Raw genomic sequence first — 25,251 nt, 5'->3', positions numbered from 1 at the left:
AGTTACTCCAGCACTGTGAAACGTCACCTATCCATGTTCTCCACAGATGCTGCCTGGCCCGCTGAGTTACTCCAGCACTCTGTATCTGTCTTACAAGAATAAAGTTCCTCTATCACTTTGTTTAATAATTTACAGCGCATTAGTTCTCTCAATTTTCCAATTCCGACGAAAGATCATTACTTGCAAACGTTAACTTTGTTGTATGTGTGCTTATATACATATATATATTGAAAACTATATATATTTTAAATATTATATTACTTTTATTTGTTTTTACAGATATATTGAACTTTTTTTTCTTATTTATTATACTGTTTACAGAGCACTGTGTTTTCCATATTCTGTTGTGTGGCTGTAAGTAAGAAAGTCTTTGTTCTATCTGGGACATAGATACATAGATACATGGCCCTCGAGCCAGCGCTGCCATTCACTGTGATCATGGCTGATCATCCCCAATCAGGACCCCGTTCCTGCCTTCTCCCCATACCCAATTGATTCCGCTAGCCCGAAGAGCTCTATCTAAATCTCTTTTGAATGCATCCAGTGATTTGGCCTCCACTGCCTTCTGAGACAGAGAATTCCACAAATTCACAACTCTCTGTGTGAAAAGGTTTCTCCCCATGGGACATGCAATGAAACCCAGACCAGCCAAGTACGTCCAGTGTTTTCCACATTTAACATTCTACGCCACATTTCAGTTCACTGTGGGGTGATTACACCTCTCTCAGTGCACGGGCAGAGGCAGGGTCAAGCTCAGGTCAACACGTTCCACATCTGGAGCAACATTCACCGCTAAGTGTTTGTGTCAGGACTGACAAACACCCGGGCCCACAGCGGAGGCTCCACGGTAGTTTCCCGACACTTGGGAGAGGAGAATGCACCACGAGATACCACCTTCTTGGGTGAGGCTGCATCTATGGAGCGAAGGAATAGGTGACGTTTCGGGTTGAGACCCGAAAGGGTCTCGACCCGAAACGTCGCCTATTCCTTCGCTCCATAGATGCTGCCTCTCCCGCTGAGTTTCTCGAACTAAGACGTCACCTATTCCTTCGCTCCATAGATGCTGCCTCACCCGCTGAGTTCCTCCAGCATTTTTGTCTACCTTCAATTTTTCCAGCATCTGCAGTTCCTTCTTAAACAGATACTACCTTCTTGGTGACCCTCGGACTATCCTTGATCGGACTTTGCTGGCTTTACCTTGCACTAAACGTTACTCCCTTATCATTTATCTGTACACTGTGAATGGCTCGATTGTAATCGTTGTATTGTCTTTCCACTGACTGGATAGCACGCAACAAAAGCTTTTCACTGTACCTCGGTACACGTGACAATAAACTGAACTCAACTAAACCTTTGAGGTATTGATCAGTTTTCCTCCATGTTTCAGAACATTGATCAAGGTAGTTTGATCAGTTCTATTGAGGAGCATCAGTTGATGGGGCCATCGAGAACAGATCATTGAGTATTGGCAGCTAAACCAACATTTTGGGCCCCGTGTCTGAGGAAGGATGTGCTGGCTCTGGAGCGGGTCCAGAGGAGGTTTACAAGAACGATCCCAGGAACGACTGTGTTAACCTATGATGAGCGTTTGTCGGCACTGGGCCTGTACTCGCTGGAGTTTAGAAGAATGAGGAGGGACCTCATTGAAATGTACAGAATAGTGAAAGGCTTGGATAGAGTGGATGTGGAGAGGATGTTTCCACTAGTGGGATAGTCTAGGACTAGTTTTAGCCTTAGAATTAAAGGACGTTCTTTTAGGAAGGAGATGAGGAGAAATGTATGTCGTCAGAGGGTGGTGAATCTGTGGAATTCATTGCCACAGAAGGCTGTGGAGGCCAAGTCAGTGGATATTTTTAGGGCAGAGATAGATTCTTGATTAGTACAGGCATCAGGGGTTATGGGGAGAAGGCAGGAAAATGGGGTTAGGAGGGAGAGATAGATCAGCCATGATTGAATGGTGGAGTAGACTTGATGGGCCAAATGGCCTAATTGTACTGCTCATGACCTTATACAGACTGGAAGCCAAAGATTACGATGCTTCCCCAAGCTGATTAAAGTTTCAATGGAAAATGTTTGTTTGTAGATCTGGGCGGTTTCTTCAGAGTTTCCGTGAATACAATGCTGGAATCTCCATGGCTGTTCCAATCCCCGGCCTCACCATGAACAACGTTCTCAGTTTGTGTCATTTAAGTCTTTATTTTCTCTTTTAAAAACCACAGATGTAGTATTATAAAAATGGCTCAAAATCACTCTTTGTTTGAGCACATAGGATAAAATAATTATCTTTCATTAGCAAGAAAACGGCTTCTCAATATTTGGAAGAACTGTACAGAATTAAAATATACATTACTTATTAATTTGATGGACAAAAACCAATTGTAATCTGCATGATTGGATCAGCCCTTTGTTTCCAAGGTACCTCATCCAACCTCACCCACACTATCCGCTGTTCCAGGTATATCCCGGGTCTATGCTCCTGTACATCGGCAAGACCAAGCGCAGGCTCGGCCATCGTTTCACTCAACACTTCCACTCAATCCGCCTAAACCTACCTGATCTCCCGGTTGGCCAACGCTTCAACTCCCCCTCCCATTCCCACACTGACCTTTCTGTCCTGGGCCTCCTCCACTGTCAGAGTGAGGCCCAGCGCAAATTGGAGGAGCAGCACCTCATATTTCACTTGGGCAGCTTACACCCCAGTGGTATGAACATTGACTTCTCTAACTTCAGATAGCCCTTGCTTTCCCTCTCTCTCTCCATCCCTCTCTCCCCATTCCCAGTTCTCCCACCAGTCTGACTCTCCCCGGCTACATCTTATCTCAGTTTGCTTTGTTACCTTCTCCCAGCTAACAATGATCTATTCCCCATTTCCCTTGATCTCCATTCCCTTTGTCCTGTTTTCACACCTGTCACGTCCTTATCTATGTATCTCCCTCTTCCCTTCCATCAATCTGAAGAAGGGTCTCGACCTGAAACGTCACCCATTCCTTCTCTCCAGAGATGCTGCCTGTCTCGCTGAGTTACTCCAGCATTTTGTGTCAATCTGCAGTGGGAATGACTTTCCTGAACTCCTCCACTTTCCAACTAACTGCAGGAGGTCCTCAGTACATCCCGTAGTCAGCATGGAACGCGGGTCTCTGGCGCTGTAAGGCAGCAACTCTACCGCTGAGGAGCAGCTTACTGATGGAAAGAGGAGTCAGGGGTTGGGGGGGGGGGGGGGGAGGAGAATGGGGTTTGGAAGGGGACAATTGGATGGCGGAGTGGACTCGATGGCCTAATTCTACTCCTATCACCTCTAACCTTCTGAAACCAGCTGGGATGTTGGTCGGTAAAATATCTCAGCGTCTCGTTGCCCACGGGGCCAGCAGCTTAACGGGGGGGGGGGGGGGGGGGGGGGGGGGGGGGGGGGGGGGTGGGGGGTGATGATGGAATCTGCTCACTTTTCCCTCAGTGTGACTTTATTGTACAAATAACCAAGGCACAGATGTGATTTAGAACCACAGAGAAACCACTTCACAAGACAGATGCAGAAAACCAACACAAGACACTGCAAACAGACACATAAAACACTGGATTTTAAATGCTTCTGGATCCAAACAGCCAATCGTACACAAACTTGGCCTCTCAAAGTTGACGGCAATCCTGTAGAGCCATAAATAGCATTGCATCATCAAATGTACTCGACGCATCATTCTGTTGTAAGGGATAAACTTGTCAGGTCGAGGCCAGGAACAGCTTCATTTAGTGGCTTCAGGTTACATGTTCTGATCCATCTCGAGACATTCGCCAATGTAGGACGATCGAGGTTTGTGATGGCCGCTCGTCATTAATGTACTAGCTCTGTCTCACTCTCCCTCCCCACGATCTAATCTGACACCTCCGTCTTTCTCTCAACGGCTTCACCACCGGCTGAAGGTGCCTCAGTGTCCTATAACTCACTCACATGTGTGTGGACGGGGCAAGTCCTCGATCTATCTGCCTGGTGATCCAGGTCCCCTAAGTCTGGACCTCCTGCCCAATCCCAGATTAATCCCCCCATATCCAGCCATCTCACTCCCGCACACATGGCAAACGTCACGGGTTTTTAAAGTTAAAACCGGGACATGAGACAGATCAGGAGAATCCCTGACCCATGGCCAGTGGAGCAGATGTGAGAGGCAAAGGCTCAGGATTCAGTCTGGACTTCACTGTACAATCTTTATGGTTCCTGCACACCTTGTAGACAGGTGTGGGACAACACAAACCACAGCTCAATGTCTTGGTGCTGCCCATGACTGCCCACAGTAAAGATGCCTCATCCAAACAACTATTCCCCCCCCCCCCCCCCCCCCCTCCCCCCCCCCCCCACAGTAAACCCACTCAGTCATCCCTGCCAAGGCAGTGGTCAGATATTCCCGTCCTCCAGCATCTTGTTCAGCCCATCACACAGCTTGTGTACGTGGGCACGATACGGCTCCAGGGGTCCGTAGAGGGCGGCCAGAAATTCGCAGTCTGCAAAGTGGTTGAAGATGTGGTTGACCCGGCCGTGGGACTTGGCCGTCAGGTGCCGGTTGATGGTCTGGTGCAGCAACTCCCTGCACTCGTTCAAGATGCCGGCCAGAACCCGCCGGTCAAACGTGAAGTCAATCTGGTGGAAACTGACGGCCGTCATGGCCAGCTGGTGGACCTTCTTGCGGAACCTGTCCACCAGCGCCAGCTCCTCAGCGCTGAACTGGTTGTTGCGATACAGGACCCCCAGTTTGATCACCACCTTGATCAGGTTTTTGATCACCTTCTGTGCTTCCTTCTTGTTTTTGGTGTACTCTTTGGTCACCTGGTACAGTTCGTCCAGAACATCGCTGCTCGTGTCATCGATGAAGATATTGGCCATGCCTTTATTGGCCATCTTGCCCAGCAACTTCTTCTGTGCCTGCATGGCCAAGCTCCTGGTGTTGAAGACATCCATCGTCTCTGCGCAAAACAAAGCATTAGTCAACGTTTAGTTTAGGGTTAGGGTTCACAAAGCTTTTCACTGTACATAGAAACATAGAAATTAGATGCAGGAGTAGGCCATTCGGCCCTTCGAGCCTGCACCGCCATTCAATATGATCATGGCTGATCATCCAACTCAGTATCCCGTACCTGCCTTCTCTCCATACCCCCTGATCCCCTTAGCCACAAGGGCCACATCTAACTCCCTCTTAAATATAGCCAATGAACTGGCCTCGACTACCCTCTGTGGCAGAGAGTTCCAGAGATTCACCACTCTCTGTGTGAAAAAAGTTCTTCTCATCTCGGTTTTTAAAGGATCTAGCCTGTCCAACCCCTTAAGAATTTTGTAAGTTTCTATAAGATCCCCTCTCAATCTCCTAAATTCTAGAGAGTATAAACCAAGTCTATCCAGTCTTTCTTCATAAGACAGTCCTGACATCCCAGGAATCAGTCTGGTGAACCGTCTCTGCACTCCCTCTATGGCAATAATGTCCTTCCTCAGATTTGGAGACCAAAACTGTACGCAATACTCCAGGTGTGGTCTCACCAAGACCCTGTACAACTGCAGTAGAACCTCCATGCTCCTATACTCAAATCCTTTTGCAATGAAAGCTAACATACCATTCGCTTTCTTTACTGCCTGCTGCACCTGCATGCCTACCTTCAATGACTGGTGTACCATGACACCCAGGTCTCGCTGCATCTCCCCCTTTCCCAATCAGCCACCATTTAGATAATAGTCTGCTTTGCCCAAAGCTTTTCACTGTACCTCGCTCCACGTCACCATAAACTAAACTCCCACCAAAGCCACACTGCTCTTGATAATGTCTTTATCATCATTTAATGGGGCACAAATCACCTTTGTGAGCTTTCAGTTCAGTTCAGTTTAGTTTATTGTCACGTGGACTGAGGTACAGTTAAAAGCTTTTGTTGCGTGCTAACCAGTCAGTGGAAAGACAATACATGATTACATCTATGGAGCGAAGGAATAGGCAACGTTTCGGGCCGAAACCCTGAAGGAAATAGGCAACGTTTCGGGCCGAAACCCGGAAGAGTTTCGGGCCGAAACGTTGCCTATTTCCTTCGCTCCATAGATGCTGCTGCACCCGCTGAGTTTCTCCAGCACTTTTGTCTACGAAAGACAATACATGATTACAATCGAGCCATTCACAGTGTACAGATGCATGATAATGGAATAACGTTTAGTGCAAGGTAAAGCCAGCAAAGTCCGATCAAGGATAGTCTGAGGGTCACCAATGAGTAGATAGTAGTTCAGGACCGCTCTCTGGTTGTGGTAGGATGGTTCAGTTGCCTGATAACAGCTGGGAAGAAACTGTCCCTGAATCTGGAGGTGTGTGTGCGTTCGTTTTCACACTTCTGTACCTCTTGCCCGATGGGAGAGGGCCACGCCAATCTCAGGCCAATCGTGAGCGGTCCAACAGAGATGGTGGATCTCAATGGTTCCCACCAGCAAGGACGGTGACCAATGGCGGATATTCTCTCTTGTGATTCCACCTCGCATACCACAAATGGAACTGAGACAAACTGCCTTAAATTTTCACTGCACAGAGCAGATGTGGAGAGGATGTTTCCACTAGTGGGAGAGTCTAGGACTAGAGGTTATAGCCACAGAATTAAAGGATGTTCCTTTAGGAAGGAGATGAGAAACATAGAAAATAGGTGCAGGAGTAGGCCATTCGGCCCTTCGAGCCAGCACCACCATTCAATATGATTATGGCTGATCATCCAAAATCAGTACCCGTTCCTGCTTTCTCCCCATATCCCTTGATTCCGTTAGCCCTAAGAGCTATTTCTAACTCTTCTTCTCTTCTTGCGTATGGTGTGCACAGCCTAAAGTTGTAGGACAACTTGTTCTATTTGACTGTGCATGCCAGGTTGAAACACAGCGGACCACGTGAAGGTTGCAATGTCGCACCTCATATCTAACTCTCTCTTCAATACATCCAATTTCTTTAGTCAGAGGGTGGTGAATCTGTGGAATTCTTTGCCACAGAAGGCTGTGGAGACCAAGGCCAGAGATAGATAAAATTCTTAGGTACACAAAAATGCTGGAGAAACTCAGCGGGTGAAGCAGCATCTATGGAGCGAAGGAAATAGGTGACGTTTCGGGCCAAAACCCTTCTTCAGACTGTAGATAGATTCTTGATTAGTGCGTAGTCAGGGGTTATGAGGGGAAGGCTGGAGAATGGGGTTAGGAGGGAGAGATAGATCAGCCATGATTGAATGGCGGAGTAGACTTGATTGGCCGAATGGCCTGGTTCTGCTCCTATCACATATGACCTTGTGAACACTTGTCCTTTGTTGGGAAGGTTTGGGGCTCGCTTGGTTGCTTGTGCTGGTTGGCTGAATTAACCGACCAAGCCCAAGTGGTGGGAGGTGGACACCAGGCCAATTGGTGAACTCATTTAACCGCAGTTTTGGCATCAGAGCCTCCAGTTACCATCAGGTCCAAGATGATTTATCAGTTGAAGCCTAGACGTTCCCTACACGGCTGTACAAAAGCTGCAAAGATTCAATGCCAGAACTGTGGAAGATGTTCCCATCGATTTCTGAACATGCAGCACAGATGGAGCATGCAGCACAGGTAGAGCATGCAGCACAGATGGAGCATGCAGCACAGGTGGAGCATGCAGCACAGATGGAGCATGCAGCACAGGTGGAGCATGCAGCACAGGTAGAGCATGCAGCACAGGTAGAGCATGCAGCACAGGTAGAGCATGCAGCACAGGTAGAGCATGCAGCACAGATGGAGCATGCAGCACAGGTGGAGCATGCAGCACAGGTGGAGCATGCAGCACAGGTGGAACATGCAGCACAGGTGGAACATGCAGCACAGGTAGAGCATGCAGCACAGATGGAGCATGCAGCACAGGTAGAGCATGCAGCACAGGTAGAGCATGCAGCACAGGTAGAGCATGCAGCACAGGTAGAGCATGCAGCACAGGTAGAGCATGCAGCACAGGTAGAGCATGCAGCACAGGTGGAGCATGCAGCACAGATGGAGCATGCAGCACAGGTGGAGCATGCAGCACAGGTAGAGCATGCAGCACAGGTAGAGCATGCAGCACAGGTAGAGCATGCAGCACAGGTAGAGCATGCAGCACAGGTGGAGCATGCAGCACAGATGGAGCATGCAGCACAGGTAGAGCATGCAGCACAGGTAGAGCATGCAGCACAGGTAGAGCATGCAGCACAGATGGAGCATGCAGCACAGGTAGAGCATGCAGCACAGGTAGAGCATGCAGCACAGGTGGAGCATTGAACACACCAACATATTGCAACTTCAGGGAACATTTCCCAAATCATGCTTGGTGTGTACCTGGCCGATGGCCAATGAGGGGGAAGAGCAGGAGGATTGGGCGGATGCCAGCAGCCACTGAGAATGTGATTTGGTTGTTGAAACCACAGGGGAAACCCTGCAGTTCCATGTAATCATTAGCTGCAATCCAGCAACTGTGTCGTTGACATAAGCACCTCATCCCTGGTGAAAAGCCGGCTGAGAAATAACCGGGGGCTATTGCAGAGACCACAAACACAGCACCATAGATACATGTAGCATGGAGCCTGCCAGTGCAACCGTTATGTTCCCTACACACCTTCTAACCAGGTGCCAACTACAACATCTTCTCCCCAAGCTCATCCCTCAACACAATTTCAGTTAAAAAAATTCACAACAGTTGATGTGATCTTTACTTTACAGTTTAGTTTAGAGATACAACAGGCCCTTCGGCCCACCGGGTGCATGCCCACCAACGTTCATCTGTATACTAGTTCTATTCCAGACACACGAGCAACAATTCACAGAAGCCAATTAACCTACAAACCTGTACGTCTTTGGAGTGTGGGAGGAGACCCAAGCACCTGGAGAAAACCCACGCAGGTCACGGGGAGAATGTACAAACTCCATACAGACAGCACCTGTAGTGGGGATTGAACCTGGGTCTCTGCCGCTGCGCATCCAGCAATTTAGGAAGGGGTGCCTCAAGAAGGCAGCTGGTATCAGACTTGCATCATCTGACTATCTTCTCATCTGGCTGCAGTGGTGCAGGAGCCCGAGAATCCTGATGTCCAGATTCAAGCACAGCTTCTTACCACAACCACAGTCCTGTCTCAATATCAATCTACTATGGAGTTTGCATAAGGATGGACTCTGCACTTTGACTGATTCAGTGATGACCTGGTTACCTGGTGTGACTAATCAATAAACAACAATGCAATATCTTAGTGGCTGCAAAGCTGCAGAAAGAATGTCTTTGTTCCACTTTAGATGATAATTACACACTTGACCTTTAAGGTCATAAAGAACAGGAGTAGAATTAGTCCATTCGGCCCATCAAGTCTACTCCACCATTCAATCTTGGCTGATCTATCTCTCCCTCCTAACCCCATTGTCCTGCCTTCTCCCCATAACCCCTGACACCCGCACTAATCAGGAATCTATCCGTCACTGCCTTAAAAATTGGGGTCCAAGCCATTATGTATCCCTGGGGTAACTAGTTGTTGCCATGTTCCTGTACAGGGGACCAATGTGTGTGGTACACTGAGTACTGGATGTCCTAAATGCACGTTAAATGCTTTGTTGGCTTTGGGAAACACTAAGATTATGTACTATACTGATTCAAGTTCGTGCTTTCTATCTTCAGTCTGCAATGTTTATATAACAGTGTTGAGTAATCGGACCCATGTGTGTGTGTGTTTAGTGTACAAATTGCATTCAGCTGTTTTGTCCTCATTAGATATCCCTCGTCATCATTTCCAGGTCATTTAGCGACCAGCAGGAAAGTGGCCTGGTCCCGACCTGAAATGCCACCCGTCCCTTTACTCCACAGATGCTGCCTGACCCGCTGAGTTACTCCAGCACTCTGTGACACGTCACCTATCCATGTTCTCCACAGATGCTGCCTGACCCGCTGAGTTACTCCAGCACTCTGTGAAACGTCACCTATCCATGTTCTCCATAGATGCTGCCTGACCCACTGAGTTACTCCAGCACGCTGTGAAACGTCACCTATCCATGTTCTCCACAGATGCTGCCTGACCCGCTGAGTTACTCCAGCACTCTGTGAAACGTCACCTATCCATGTTCTCCACAGATGCTGCCTGACCTGCTGAGTTACTCCAGCACTCTGTGTCTATCATCGGTATATACCAGCATCTGCAGTTCCTTGCCACACGGCATGTGTGAAACTTCATTGGTGAACGATAAGCACCAACGCCAGCATTCAGTGGAACCCAGTTCCTTGCTTACTGACAGGAATGGAGTGTTACAGAGCATCCAACCACTTGTTTATAACTCAGTTACCTACAGAGCAGTGTGCTGAAGAAGGAACTGCAGATGCTGCTGGAAAATCGAAGGTGGACAAAAATGCTGGAGGAACTCAGCGGGTGCAGCAGCATCTATGGAGCGAAGGAAATAGGCAACGTTTCGGCCCGAAACCCTTCCGGGTTTCGGCCCGAAACGTTGCCTATTTCCTTCAGGGTTTCAGCCCGAAACGTTGCCTATTTCCTCCGCTCCATAGATACTGCTGCACCCGCTGAGTTTCTCCAGCATTTTTGTCTACCTTCGATTTTCAGAGCAAGCCTGGCAAGGACATGTGACTTACAAGATGCTCATTGTTTATTCAATGTAGAGCTAGCTGTTGGCTATTTTAATGGCAGGGATTGATAGGTTCATGACTAGGAAGGGCACCAAAGGTCACAGGGGGAAGGCATGAGAATGAGATTGATGAGGAAAAATAGATCAGCTATGATTGTATGAGGGTGTTGACTCTATGTGCTGAATGGCCTAACTCTGCTCCTATGTCTTGTCATTAAACGCATGCCCTCATGAATCCTGGCCCGACTTAGCAATGATATTTTCCCTACTTTTTATGTTCTCCTTCAAGCAGAACAATAACATCTGCCGGCAACATAGGACCCTGGTCAACACATGACGTGGTGTCCGCGGTTATGGGGAGATGGGCCGAACGGCCTAATTCCACTCCTATAACATAGAAAATAGGTGCAGGAGTAGGCCATTCGGCCCCTCGAACCAGCACCACCATTCAATATGATCATGACTGATCATCCAGAATCAGTACCCTGTTCCTGCTTTCTCCCCATATCCCTTGATTCTGTTAGCCCTAAGAGCTAAATCTAACTCTCTCTTGAACACATCCAATGAATTGGCCTCCACTGCCTTCTGTGGCAGAGAATTCCACAGATTCACAACTCTCTGGGTGAAGAAGTTTTTCCTCATTTCAGTCCCACGTTATGTTATGCTGTCCGCTGATTACGGCAACAATCCACAAACAGGTCCATGGACTGTTGCCCTTAGAGTCTCGTTACTGCCGACAAACCTCAGCCCCTCACTAGTCATTGGCCGTTTCTCCATTCCTACATCATCTGCTTCTTTAAATGCCTTGTGAAGAGTTTGCCGATGATTTCATCTCATCTAATAGGCTTCTTGATGTAGTTATAAACACAGGTCTGATGAAAGGACGTGTATATTGACAACAGCTTCTGTTGCCGTGGACACTCCCCTCATCTGATGCTTGGTTTCTGTTTTTCAGAGTTTTTACTGACAACACTAATGCATTGTTGGTTGGGTAGAATGTTCGACAGAACAGTTGGTTGTACATGAAACATGAAACATCTAACAGTAAATAGTCTTTTTAAAAGCAGAAGAGACCAAACCCAGAGGAGTGTCGCAGTAAAACCTGGGCACTTGGAGGTCACTTAGTTAGTTGGATTTGTTATAAACTTTGCCCATTAAATAGTTTCCATTCACCCTCTAGAGTGCAGGGATCAGTCACATTTATCCAATCCTCCCCACTCGTTCAGGTACTAGCATTGTTACTTTACGTAGGTTGAGCTTAGTTTATTGTCACGTGTACCGAGGTACAGTGAAAAGCTTTTTGTTGCGTGCTATCCAGTCAGTGGAAAGACAACACATGATTACAATCGAGTACAGATACAGGATAAGGGAATAACGTTTAGTGCATTGTAAAGCCAGCAGAGTCCGATCAAGGATAGTCTCAGGGTCTCCAATGAGGTAGATAGTAGTTCATCTCTGGTTGTGGTAGAATGGTTCGGTTGCCTGATAACAGCTGATCATGTGGTGTCAGCTAAGAGTTTGAAGTATTTTGGACTCTAGCACTAAGCAGCTTCAAGAGTGATTGATAATTCTGCCATATGAATCTCTTTCTTTTCCCTTTCCTTGTCCCTCTCTTCGTAACGTTTTTCACATTTGCAACTAGAAAGACTACAGCTGTGGTGTATGACCTCACCATAATCTACTTGTAGTTCATTAAATACATGCCAAGGGAAGTCAAGGAGCTTAATTCGATTCTTGGCACAAAGATCAGTAATTAAATTGACAATGTTGGTTGGACATGCTCTGACCTACCTCAGTAAGGAACTTCTGGCTTTGTGGGAGACCTGGAACAGTTCACTAAAATGTTTCTCGGTCATTAGAATATGATTCTGGGGAGGTGAGGATATTAAGATGTTATATGACCGTGGGTGGCACGGTGGCGCAGCGGTAGAGTTGCTGCCTCACAGCGTCAGAGAACCACGTTCGATCCTGACTACGGGTTCTGTCTGTACGGAGTTTATCCGTTCTCCCCGTGAACTGCGTGCGTGGGTTTCCTCCAGGTGCTCCGGTATCCTCCCACACTCCAAAGACGTACAGACGTAGGTTCTTTACATCGGTGAGACCAAGCACAGGCTTGGCGATCGCTTCGCTCAACACCTCAGTTCACAATAACCAACCTGATCTCCCGGTGGCTCAGCACTTCAACTCCCCCTCCCATTCCAAGTCTGTCCTGGGCTCCTCCATGGTCAGAGTGAGACCCAGCGCAAATTGGAGGAGCAGCACCTCATATTTCACTTGGGTAGTTTACACCCCAGCGGTATGAACATTGACTTCTCTCATTTCAGGTAGTCCTTCCTTTCTCCCTCCTTCCCCTCCCCTTCCCAGCTCTCCCCACAGCCCACTGTCTCCTCCTCTTCCTTTCTTTTTCTCCCCCCCCCTCCCCCGACATCATTCTAAATTCCATTTGGAATATTTTGGAGGACCAAGAACCAAGATGTCTCGGCCCGAAACGTCACCTATTTCTTCTCTCCATCGATGCTGCCTCACCCACTGAGTTCCTGCAGCATTTTTGTCTATCTTCGATTTCTCCACAATCTGCAGTTCTTGCTTCAACACTAGTGTTAATAGTGATTGTGTTAGTGTGAGGGGGTCTCTGGTCGGCGTGGAGCCGGTGAGCCAAAGGGCCTGTTTCCGCGCTGTATCTCTAAACTAAACTAAACCCCAGAAGAGTCAAGGGTTAGGCAGCTTTAAATATAATTCCCATCACGAGATGTTTTTAAGACCAACATTCCTAAGTGAAGCATTATTCCAGTGTTAATGTCATTCTCTGAACACCCTCCTGTCACAGTCTGGGCTCTATCTTCCTTCAACTAAAAATAGCCCAGCAGCCGTTCCTGTGTGGGAAATCTGAGAATAAAGTCGACTTTCCTCACGGCAAATAATCTGAAGAGACAGAGAGGTTGTCATGGATATGAGTGAACATCAAGACCATCCTCCCAATTGTGGAACTAACAGTTTTACTAGACTTACAAAACAAGGTGGGCAATGGGAGGATGTTCCCTTTTATGAAGAAAACCTAAAACTAGATCACTGGTTAAAAATAAAAGTTCATCCATTTAAACCCAATGAGATATTTTCTTTCCTCTTGAGCTACAAGTGTCTTTCAAACTTCCTCAGAGGGCAGTGGAAGCAAAATGTTTTGATATTTCTAAGGCAGAGATAGATGCAGTATTCTTGACTAGTACGGATGCCAGGGGTTAGAAACATAGAACATAGAAATTAGGTGCAGGAGTAGGCCATTCGGCCCTTCGAGCCTGCACCGCCATTCAAAATGATCATGGCTGATCATCCAACTCAGTATCCCGTACCTGCCTTCTCTCCATACCCTCTGATCCCCTTTAGCCACAAGGGCCACATCTAACTCCCTCTTAAATATAGCCAATGAACTGTGGCCTCAACTACCCTCTGTGGCAGAGAGTTCCAGAGATTCACCACTCTCTGTGTGAAAAAAGTTCTCCTCATCTCGGTTTTAAAGGATTTCCCCCTTATCCTTAAGGGTTATGGGGAGAAGGCAGGAGAATGGGGTTAGGATGGGAGAGGTAGATCAGCCATGATTTGAATGGCGGAATAGACAATGGGCCAAATGGCCTAATTCTACTCCTATCACTTGTGACCTTACGTAAGAATCACCGATGCTTTAGACTTTGGAGATACAGCGTGGAAACAACCCCTTCGGCCCATCGAGTCGGTGCCGGCCAGTGACCATTCCACACAATCCCCAAGATATAAGATAGATAAAAGTTCACCTCAGCGAGATAGGAATGCCGAGATCGGATCGGTAAATGGAGGGGAATGTTTGAGGAGTGAATCTCTTATTCCTTTTCAAGTTTGTAGTTACCAATGAATGAGAGAGAAAAGGTTCCACACAAAGTCAGAGCCCAGTTCCTGGCGATGAAGAAATCTCCTTCTCTCTTTGGCATCATTTCCACTTTAAGATTTTTCATTTCTACTTTTTAGCTTTTGGAATAAAAAGTTCATGCCTCCAGATTCAGGGACAGTTTCTTCTGTCTGAGGAAGGGTTCCCACCCGGAAAATCACCTATTCCTTTTCTCCAGAGATACTGCCTGACCCACTGAGTTACTCCAGCATGTTATGTCTATCTACAGTTACTTCTCAGTTGTTATTAGGCAACAGAACCATCCTATCATCAACGAGAGAGCAGTCCTTGCTACTCTCTACCACATTGGAGGCCCTTGGACTATCTTTAATCAGACTTTATCTTGCAGTAAACGTTATTCCCTTTATCCTATATATTTACATTACTGACGGCTTGATTGAGTTGGATGATCAGCCATGATCATATTGAATGGCGGTGCTAGCTCGAAGGGCCGAATGGCCTACTCCTGCACCTATTTTCTATGTTTCTATGATTGTAACAGTGTGTTGACTTTCCACTTACTGGTTAGCACGTGACAATGAACTAAAATGAAAACAGAAACTACAAACTTGGCAGCCGAGAACCTTGTGGCTGCAATGTCCAATCGATCAATATCCTGCCATCTGTTCACCAGCATTGAGGATGGCAAATATACAAAGCAAGTTAAACTTGCTGTCGTGGGAAGGCACGGTGGTGCAGCGGTAGAGTTGCTGCCTCACGGCACCAGAGACCCGGGTTCCATCCCGGCTACGGATGCTGTCTGTACGGAGTTTGCATGTCCTCCTCATGACCTGCGTGGATTTTCTCTGGTGGATTCTCCAGTTTCCTCCCACACTCCAAAAACATACAGGTTTGGAACTCTCTGCCGCAGAGGGTAGTCGAGGCCAGTTCATTGGCTATATTTAAGAGGGAGTTAGATGTGGCCCTTGTGGCTAAGGGGATCAGGGGGGTATGGAGAGAAGGCAGGTACGGGATACTGAGTTGGATGATCAGCCATGATCATATTGAATGGCGGTGCAGGCTCGAAGGGCCGAATGGCCTACTCCTGCACTTAATTTCTATGTTTCTATGTTTGTAGGTTAATTGGCCTGGTATACAATGTAAATTGTCCCTAGTGTGTGTAGGATAGTGTTAGTGTGCAGGGTGATCGCTGGTCGGTGTGGACTCAGTGGGCCTGTTTCTGTGCTGTATCTCTAAGCTAAACTAGACTAATCTAATCTGCTTCATCTCAATACCAGGGGTGCTGAGACAACACTGAGCCAATATGTGAAACGCCAGGTTCTAGAATGACAACAGCTCGTTGGGGAACAGGCGGCAACATGTCTGGCAAATATTTCCCCTGCCTGCAGGACACCGTCAGACTTTATGGAAATACTTTGCTGTTCTACCTTGCCGCATTCTACAACTGTGGGATGGCTCGTGCCACCGTGGCTCAGTGGCCACAGGATCATGTGTGGGGTCAGTGTGACAGGCAGGTCCAGAACAGATTCCTGGCTGTGTGTGTGTGTGTGTGACACGATACTGAGCAACACTTGCAGCATTTGAGATGTGGGTACAAGGGAACTGCAGATGCTTTAGACTCTAGAGACACAGAATGGAAAACAGGTCCTTCAGCCCATCGAGTCGGTGCTGGCCAGCAATCAACCTGTACACTAGCACCATCCTACACATTAGGAACTAATTAACCTACAAACCGCTACTTCTTTGGAGTGTGGGAGAAAATCAGAGCACCTGGAGAAAACCCACGCAGGGCGAACACACAAACTCTGTACAGACAGCACCTGTAGTCAGGATTGAACCCTAGTCTTTGGTGCTGTGAGGCAGCAACTCTACCGCTGCACCACTGTGCCACCCTTAAATGCTGCTTTACAAAATAAAGTCACAGAGTGCTGCAGTAACGCAGCGGGTCATGCAGCATCTGTGGAGAACATGGATAGGTGACGTTTCACAGAGTGCTGGAGTAACTCAGCGGGTCAGGCAGCATCTGTGGGGAACATGGATAGGTGACGTTTCAGGTCGGGACCCTTTTTCAGACTGAAACGTCACTTATCCATGTTCTCCACAGATGCTGCCTGACCTGCTGAGTTACTCCAGCATTCTGTGTCGCTTGTAATCATGCGTTGTCTTTCCGCTGACTGGTTAGCATGCAAGAAAAGCTTTTCAATGTACTTTGGTACACGGACAATAAACTCAACTGAACTGTCTACCATATATAACCATATAACAATTTTTACCCTTGGAAAATATCCAAGATTCATATTTATTTTCCAAGATATTTCTTCCACATTTTAAAGTGAGATTTGCTAATTATGGCTCCTTAGATTAGTTGAACTTTTTTCCTCCCTTTTAGTAGGAATTTCCTTCTATGGCACTGTGATTAGAACTGTACACCATGTTCCAAATATCAGAAACTCCCGCACTGCATCTGTCTGCTGGAGCAGTAATCTGCTGTAGTTCAATTCCTTGGAGCGCAGGAGGTTGAGGTGGTCTTATGGAACTGTATAAAACCACGAGGGGGACTGACTGTGAATGCACACAGTGTGAGGGAGTAGGTTTCAGGTTAGAGGGGAAAGGGGCAATAGGAATTTGAGGGGCAACGTTTCATATTCAGAGATTGGTGGGTTTACTAAAGGAACTGCCAGAGGAGGGCATCTTGGCCAGCATGGATGAGTTGGGCCGAAGGGCCTGTTTCCATGCTATGTGACACTCTGACTGTACTGTACTGGAAGGGATGGGACACAGGGGGTTGGACACAGGAGCGTGGCACTGGACAATTCAAATAGGCCGGGCAGCAAACGGACAAAATACAACGCAAACTTGCCATCAGTTTCCACAGAAGGTTATCCAACTTGCTCTCCCACTGGAGAGTTCTTTGTTTTTTCTTTTGTTTTCCAACTTTGTCAGTGTGTACATAACACACACCGCTGGAAACATCACCAACCCACTGTTTTCACAATGCAATTTAACACCTTGGAATTCATCAACTCGGGGAAAGATAGCCTCCAGCAATTCCATTACACCACTCGAAGGAAAGATTCCCGACATGTCATATCGATTATCAACATTGATTACGGGGTCAAGGCAAGAGCGTTCACATCGATCGCGGCCCTGTTTCCACCAAACTTTCCACCACCACCACACACACAAGAGGCGACAAGACAGACACCATTGTATACAGATGCCGAGATGTGTGTTCAGCTCAGGTGAACAACCTCTAAATCTTGTGTGTGGACTCGATAAGAAGAAGGAGAACATTGATTATATTTCCATTTATTCTGGAGGTGTTGCCATGAAAACACTTTGGTAATTGTGCCGTGTGTGAAGGAGCTGCAGATGCTGGTTTACACCGAAGATAGACACAAAATGCTGGAGTAACTCAGCGGGACCGGCTGGATCTGGGGAGAGAAGGAATGGGTGACGTTTCGGGTCGAGACCCTTCTTTGGTAATTGTGCTGATGGGAGTTGGTAATCAGGTGGCGAAATCCCTCGGGCATTTTGTCCACTGTCCATTGACCTGCTCGTGGTTGACATCCAAACAAAGTCGGAGACTTGTGGAAGTCCAGGGTCATGGTGGCCTCCATTCTCTCGCCAGCAACTGTCTGAAAATGAACAGGACTATTTGCAAACTTGGTGTCATAGACAATAAGTGCAGGAGTAGGCCATAGGGCCCTTCGAACCAGCACCGCCATTTAATTTGATCGTGGCTGATCATCCCCAATCAATACCCCTGATCATCCCCAATCAGTACCCCGTTCCTGCCTTCTCCCCATGTCCCCTGACTCCGCTACTTTAGAGCCCTATCTACACCTCTTGATAGTACACAGAGAACTGGCCTCCACCGCTAACTCAGCGGGACAGGCAGTAACTGGGGTGAGAAGGAATGGGTGACGTTTCGGGTCGAGACCCTTCTTTGGTAATTGAGCTGATGGGAGTTGGTAATCAGGTGGCGAAATCCCTCCCCTTTTGTCCACTGTCCATTGACCTGCTCGTGGTTGACATCCAAACAAAGTCGGAGACTTGTGGAAGTCCAGGGTCATGGTGGCCTCCATTCTCTCGCCAGCAACTGTCTGAAAATGAACAGGACTATTTGCAAACTTGGTGTCATAGACAATAAGTGCAGGAGTAGGCATAGGGCCCTTCGAGCCAGCACCCCCCGCCATTCAATGTGATCATGGCTAATCATCCCCAACCAGTATCCCCGTTCCAGCCTTCTCCCCATGTCCCATGACTCCGCTATCTTTAAGAGCCCTATCTAGCTCTCTCTTGAAAGTATCCAGAGAACTGGCCTCCACCGCCCTCTGAGGCAGAATATTCCACAGACTCACAACTCTCTGTGTGAAAAAGTGTTTCCTCGTCTCCGTTCTAAATGGCCGACCCCTTATTCTGTGTGATGCCAGAATTGTGTTTTGCATCTTAAGTCCATAACATCACTAAAACCGTATCCACCTCTGTTTCATTGCCTGACATTATCCTTCCTCAAAAACATTGGCTGATACAACTCTTCCCTGGGCCATCGTTAACTCTGGACAAGTTTTCCAAGACAATCCTACTTGGGTTAAACAGTGAACTGGAGAGATGGCAACTCCCTCCTGATCTCATTCACCAGCTCCCTGGTTTATGTTGCCCTACACAAGTCCCCACCCCACCTGTACATAGTTCCACTCACTCTCACCACATCCTTGGTCTATTCCCAATGCCGATAATTTCAAAATCATTGTTGAATCTATCCACATTCAATGACCACTTCACCTTTAGTTTAGATTATTGCTTGTTGCGTGCTCCCAGTCGGCAGAAAGACAATACACGATTGGAATCAAGCAGCACGCATTGTACAGAAACATGGTAAAGGGAATCACGGGAATAATGTTTAGTTGTGTCTCTACCCCACCTATCCACTAGAGGCTACAGAAAACGTACTCTATATTGCCTTAATGATTGGGTGTCAACTCTTTGCTCAATAACACTCACATGAAACACCTTTGGCATATTTGTTTTGTGAACATGCTGATTAAATTACACGTGATGTTATTGAGTCTCTTTCATAATGATGGAATGAGGAATGCCATTCATCGCATTTAAAACGTTTGCTCCCCACAGATGCTGCCTGACCCGCTGAGTTACTCCAGCACTCTGTGAAACGTCACCTATCCATGTTCTCCACAGATGCTGCCTGATCCGCTGAGTTACTCCAGCACTCTGTGAAACGTCACCTATCCATGTTCTCCACAGATGCTGCCTGACCCGCTGAGTTACTCCAGCACTCTATGAAACGTCACCTATCCATGTTCTCCACAGATGCTGCCTGACCCACTGAGTTACTCCAGCACTCTGTGAAACGTCACCTATCCATGTTCTCCACAGATGCTGCCTGACCCGCTGAGTTATGGTGCAGCAGCATCTATGGAGCGAAGAAAATAGGCAACGTTTCGGGCCGAAACCCTTCTGGAAATAGGCAACGTTTCGGGCCGAAACCCGGAAGGGTTTCGGCCCGAAACGTTGCCTATTTCCTTAGCTCCACAGATGCTGCCCGACCCGCTGAGTTACTCCAGCACTCTGTGAAACGTCACCTATCCATGTTCTCCACAGATGCTGTCTGATGTACAGATATAGGCTAATTGACTTGGGCTTGTATACTTGGTATAAGTGTAAATTGTCCCTAGTGCGGTAGGCTTGTGTTAATATGTGGGGATCGCTGGTCGGTGTGGACTCAGTGGGCTGAAGGGCCTGTTTCCGCGCTGTATCTCTAAACTAAACTGGCCATTCGGCCCACCGAGTCCGTGCTGACCAGATTACCACCATTATAGAGAATTCCCAACTTTTCACCAATTGTTAACTGATGTGACAAACATCTGTTTTAAACTTCCCATTGTTTAAGCCAAGTGCTGGAGAGAAGGCTCCCAACACAGATGTTCTTCCTGTCCTCAGTGACACCCTCTCGTGAACTGTCCCTGGATGGTTCTGCCTCGCAGTCAACGTTAGTTTCTGAAGGTTTCTGTCCAGAACCCCATGGCTTCCATCTACAAACCAGGGCTGCACGGTGGCGCAGCGGGTAGAGCTGCTGCCTCACAGCGCCAGAGACCCGGGTTCGATCCTGTCTACGGTTGCTGTCTGTACGTTCTCCCCGTGGCCTGCGTGGGTTTTCTCCGGGCGCTCCGGTTTCCTCCCACACTCCAAAGACGTGCAGGTTTGTAGGTTAATTGGACTCTGGATATTGTAGCCAATGTGTGTGTAGGATAGTGTTAGTGTGCAGGGATCGCTGGTCGGAGCAGACTTGGTGGCCTGTATCTCAAAACTAAAAAGCTGAAACCCAGCCTTTAAGCAGCTGCTTAGATTGGCAACACTCATCATCCCTCCTGGATTGTCCAGGAATTAAAGATTAATTTCCAGCTCACTGCTGTGGGAAAGTCAGCCGAGAGAAAACTGAGCATAAAAATAAATTCTGAAGTAGTTTTTATGACACAGGACACTGGGGGAGAGAACAAATTGCTGTTGATTGATGAAGATGAACAGAAAGAGCAGGTCACTCAATGCATGGAGTCCGTGACTGATGATGTGCCACTGGTAGCAGAGATATACTAAGTCCAATCGCTTTCAGATTAGCCAACCACGGTTCACAAGTTATAGGAGTAGAATTAGGCCATTCGGCCCATCGAGTCTACTCTGCCATTCAATCATGGCTGATCTCTGCCTCCTAATCCCATTTTCCTGCCTTCTCCCCATAACCCCTGACACCCATTCTAATCAAGAATCTGTCTATCTCTGCCTTAAAAATATCCACTGACTTGTCCTCCACAGCCCTCTGTGGCAATGAGTTCCACAGATTAACTACCCTCTGACTAAAGAAGTTCCTCCTCACCTTTTCTAAAAGAGCGCCCTTTAATTCTGAAAGGTGGTGCAATAGCTTATTTTAGAGATACAGCAAGGAAACAGGCCCTTCGGCCCACCGAGTCCGTGCCGACCAATGATCAAACTATACACTAGCACTACCCTATACACTATGGACAGTTGGCACAAAGCTAGTTAACCTACAAATCTGCAGTTGTTTGGAGTGTGGGAGGAAACCGGAGATCCTGGAGAAATCCCACACAGGTCACGGGGAGAACGTGCAAACTCCGTACAGACAGCGTCCGTGGTCAGGATGGCACCTGTAAGGCAGCAACTCTACCGCTGCACCACTGTGCTGCCCAGAATAATAGACAATAGGTGCAGGAGTAGGTCATTCGGCCCTACAAGCCAGCACCGCCATTCAATGTGATCATGGCTGATCATCTCCAATCAGTACCCAATTCCTTCCTTCTCCCCATATCCCCTGACTCCGCTATCTTCAAGAGCCCTATCTAGCTCACTCTTGAAAGTATCCAGAGAACAGGCCTCCACCGGTTAGATTATGTTTGAATATGTTCCAATGTAATAACTGCAGTAAAACACATCCTTTCCATTGGAAGATTGCTACCCAATCCATACAACCTGCACATGGGCAAATCTCAGAGAGAAGGTGTTCACACTCAACACTGAATCTCACCTCTAGACCAACTCCTGCCCTGAATGAAAGACTGACTGACAGTGGTGACGTTCCACAATGTGGAACACAGGCTCATAAACCACAGCTGGTGTCCAAGATAAACACCACTTCTGCCACAAATATTCATTGGAAAATCTTCAAGCCAAACATGTTTCTTGGGCATTGCTTTGCCTTAAACAATGCAGCGCCAACTCTGGTCATTGCAGGCGAAGATTTCTGAAGCCTCTCAGTTCTGTTTTGTCAAAGTTTATTTTGATGGGTAGAGAGCTCAAAGGGCCTGTCCCACTTACACCATTTTTTCAGCAACTTGCCGGCACCCGTCATAGTCGCAGCAGGTGGGGGGGGGGGAACTTTTCAACGTTGAAAATCCAGCGAAACGTATGACTCTTTGGGCGTCTACTCACGACCAGGCGACACCCCGCCACCACAGTAACTAATTTTACTGATTAGATAATTTACCAATTTGCCGAGTTAGATTCTGCAGCCAATCCCCGCACTCACTCCTTTACCTGCCGCTCCCACACTGACCTCGATCAATAGCTCGAAACGTTGCCTATTTCCTTCGCTCCATAGATGCTGCTGCACCCGCTGAGTTTCTCCAGCAATTTTGTCTACCTGTACTGATCTGTGCTCTATGAAATACTCAACACCTCAGGTGGGCTCTGGGCAGAGATATTACCTCCGTTCCTGAGTGTGTCCCACTATTTTTGTCTCTTCTAGTAGGAACAGCATCTTGCTGCCTCACAGACCAGTTCTACAACAGTGAGTGACAGTCGGTGGTATAACAGGGCTGACAGATGCCTTTAGTGTTTGTTCTACCTCCGCCTCTCGTTACTCCACCAATGACAAGACCTGTGAACTTCTACACCCCAGCAAAACCTTTGGATCCCAAACTTGCTCTGATCTTCTGTAGCTGCAAATCAAGACCCGACTTGTACACACATTATCTCATCACTTTCCTGCTTCAGTTTTGGATCCAGACTCAAGACTTATGACAGACACAAACTGCTGGAGTAACTCAGCGGGATGGGCAGCATCTCTGGAGAGAAGGAATGGGTGACGCTTCGGGTCGAGACCCTTCTTCAGACTGAGAGCCAGGGGAGTGGGAGACATGGAGATATGGAAGGGTAGGGTGTGTAAACGAGACATTAATGGGGATGAAGCTGAGAGAATGGTTCATTGGGGAAGGTGACAACAAGTCAGCAACATTTAATCATGGGGACAGTCAAACTAGTCGGAGAACTACGAAGGGGGAGGGATGGAGAGAGGGGGAGGGAAAGTATGGGTTACTTACAGTTAGAGTTGATATTCATACCGCTGGAGTGTAAGCTGCCCCAGCAAATTCAGACTTGTTTGCAAGGTAATGGAATGCAGATTACAAGTTTGTAGGTAGGCACTAACGCTGGTCACTATGGGAGTTGATAGTAAATGCTCTCTAAATTTTACAAAGTACAGAAAAACAAGACACTTCTCCCCCCCCCCCCCCCCCCCCTCACCCCCCCCCCCCCCCCCATTTCCATTCAGAATATTTTTAGATGCAGGTTTTATTTCACATTTTAATTCCATTAAAGCAGAGCGTCTCAAGGTTTAGTTACTATTGTTTGACAGGTTCACGATTGGTCATTGCAAAACTTTGCTATACGATACAATACGATCAAACCTTCTTCATCCCCGAGGGAAGTTGATTTGCCAACAGCCACAACACACAAGGTACACATTAAAAACTATAACATATTTTTAAAAAATTCACGCAGGTGAAAACGCAGGATTTTCTATCCCGCAGGTCATAGAAACATAGTAAATAGGCCATTCGGCCCTTCGAGCCAGCACCACCATTCAATATGATCACGGCTGATCATTCAGAATCAGTACCCCATTCCTGCTTTCTCCCCATATTCTTTGTCCTAAGAGCTAAATCTAACCATCTCTTTAAAACCGGTCACCGGTTGATTTGACAACCACAAACCAAGTACAGGGCGCACTAGAATGGTCTCGACCCGAAACGTCACCCATTCCTTCTCTCCAGAGATGCTGCCTGTCCCGCTGAGTTACTCCAGCACTTTGTGTCTACCTTCAGTATTTAGGAGTTGTTCCAGCTCCAGTATTCAGGAACAGAGCCACACCTTACCTTTCCCCACCTCATGTTCCAACGCCATAGCCGGGAGCGAGTGGCAGTGAAATGAAGAGGCCGTCTCACTAAGTGACAACAGAGTGGCAAGTGGCAGCCAGTACAAGCCCCAGATACTCGAGGTACAGCCCACACTGGTGTTCTCAGCAGCTTCAGTCAAGGCACTTTGTGGAATAGGTGAGAGGATTATTTTAGTTGGAGGTTGTCACGCTGACCAAACCTGCCACGCCTCCCTACTGACGTTAGACTCAGACAGACAGACAGACAGACCTGCCGCTCTGAAACCATCACCACTCCTAAGGGAGGGTGAAAAATTTGAATACAAATCCAGGCACGCTAATGTCACAAACTATTCATTGCAAGTTCTGCTTTTTACCAGCACTGCACATCACAGAGAACAGAAGGAAACAGTACTCACTACCTTGATGATGGCCACAAGTGATACTGAGGGAACTTACTGATCATAAGTGCGTAAATGACTAAAGAGTTCCTCCTCATCTCCTTCCTAAAGGAACCTCCTTTAATTCTGAGGCTATGACCTCTAGTCCTAGATTCTCCCACTAGTTGAAACATCACAAGGTCAAAAGGAATAGGAGTAGAATTAGTAGGTATGTTACAATACTTACCTTCAGTAGCGCTGCAGTTCTGCCACTGGCCGTGTGCTCGACTTTGGTGCTTTTGGGGGGGGGGATAAAAATGCAGTTCTCTCCTGCCTGTCCGAGATATATTTTCTCGGGCTGCCAGCTGAGGCAGAAAAATCGTTCCGACTTCCGTTCTCTGAAGTTTTAAAAAAAAATCGCGGGACAATTTAATCACTGGAGTAAAATAAAAAAGCGACTTCTAACGCCGTCAACGGGATGGATCTCACGTAGGGGACAAAACACGGGGTAAGTCGTATATTTTACAGATAAACTTGCTACTTAGGATGACTTTAATCAAAATTTCCTTGGCGAAAATGTGATTATGGCCCCATATGAACCGGCATTGTTTTTCCTGCTGATATGGGGTTCAAATTCACTGCAACCGCAACGTTCCAATCGATCGCATTCAACAAAAACCCACTCGCATGATGATTTAAATGGCCATTAATTTACGGG

General features: G+C 47.3%; 1 protein-coding gene across 1 annotated transcript; it reads right to left on the bottom strand.

Moving 5' to 3' along the window:
- tnfaip8l1 (tumor necrosis factor, alpha-induced protein 8-like 1) lies at positions 1-24,430 on the bottom strand. Its single transcript, XM_055658276.1, has 2 exons — positions 24,155-24,430; positions 1-4,950 (listed from the first exon to the last, which is right to left on the bottom strand). Exons 1-2 carry the CDS (start codon positions 24,180-24,182, stop codon positions 4,385-4,387), a joined length of 594 nt encoding a protein of 197 aa, XP_055514251.1. The 5' UTR covers positions 24,183-24,430; the 3' UTR covers positions 1-4,384.
- Between the last annotated feature and the right edge of the window lie 821 nt (positions 24,431-25,251).

This window comes from Leucoraja erinacea, chromosome 29 (genome assembly GCF_028641065.1).
Source record: "Leucoraja erinacea ecotype New England chromosome 29, Leri_hhj_1, whole genome shotgun sequence".
Lineage (NCBI taxonomy): Eukaryota > Metazoa > Chordata > Chondrichthyes > Rajiformes > Rajidae > Leucoraja > Leucoraja erinaceus.
This window is presented reverse-complemented; position numbering and strand designations above follow the sequence as displayed.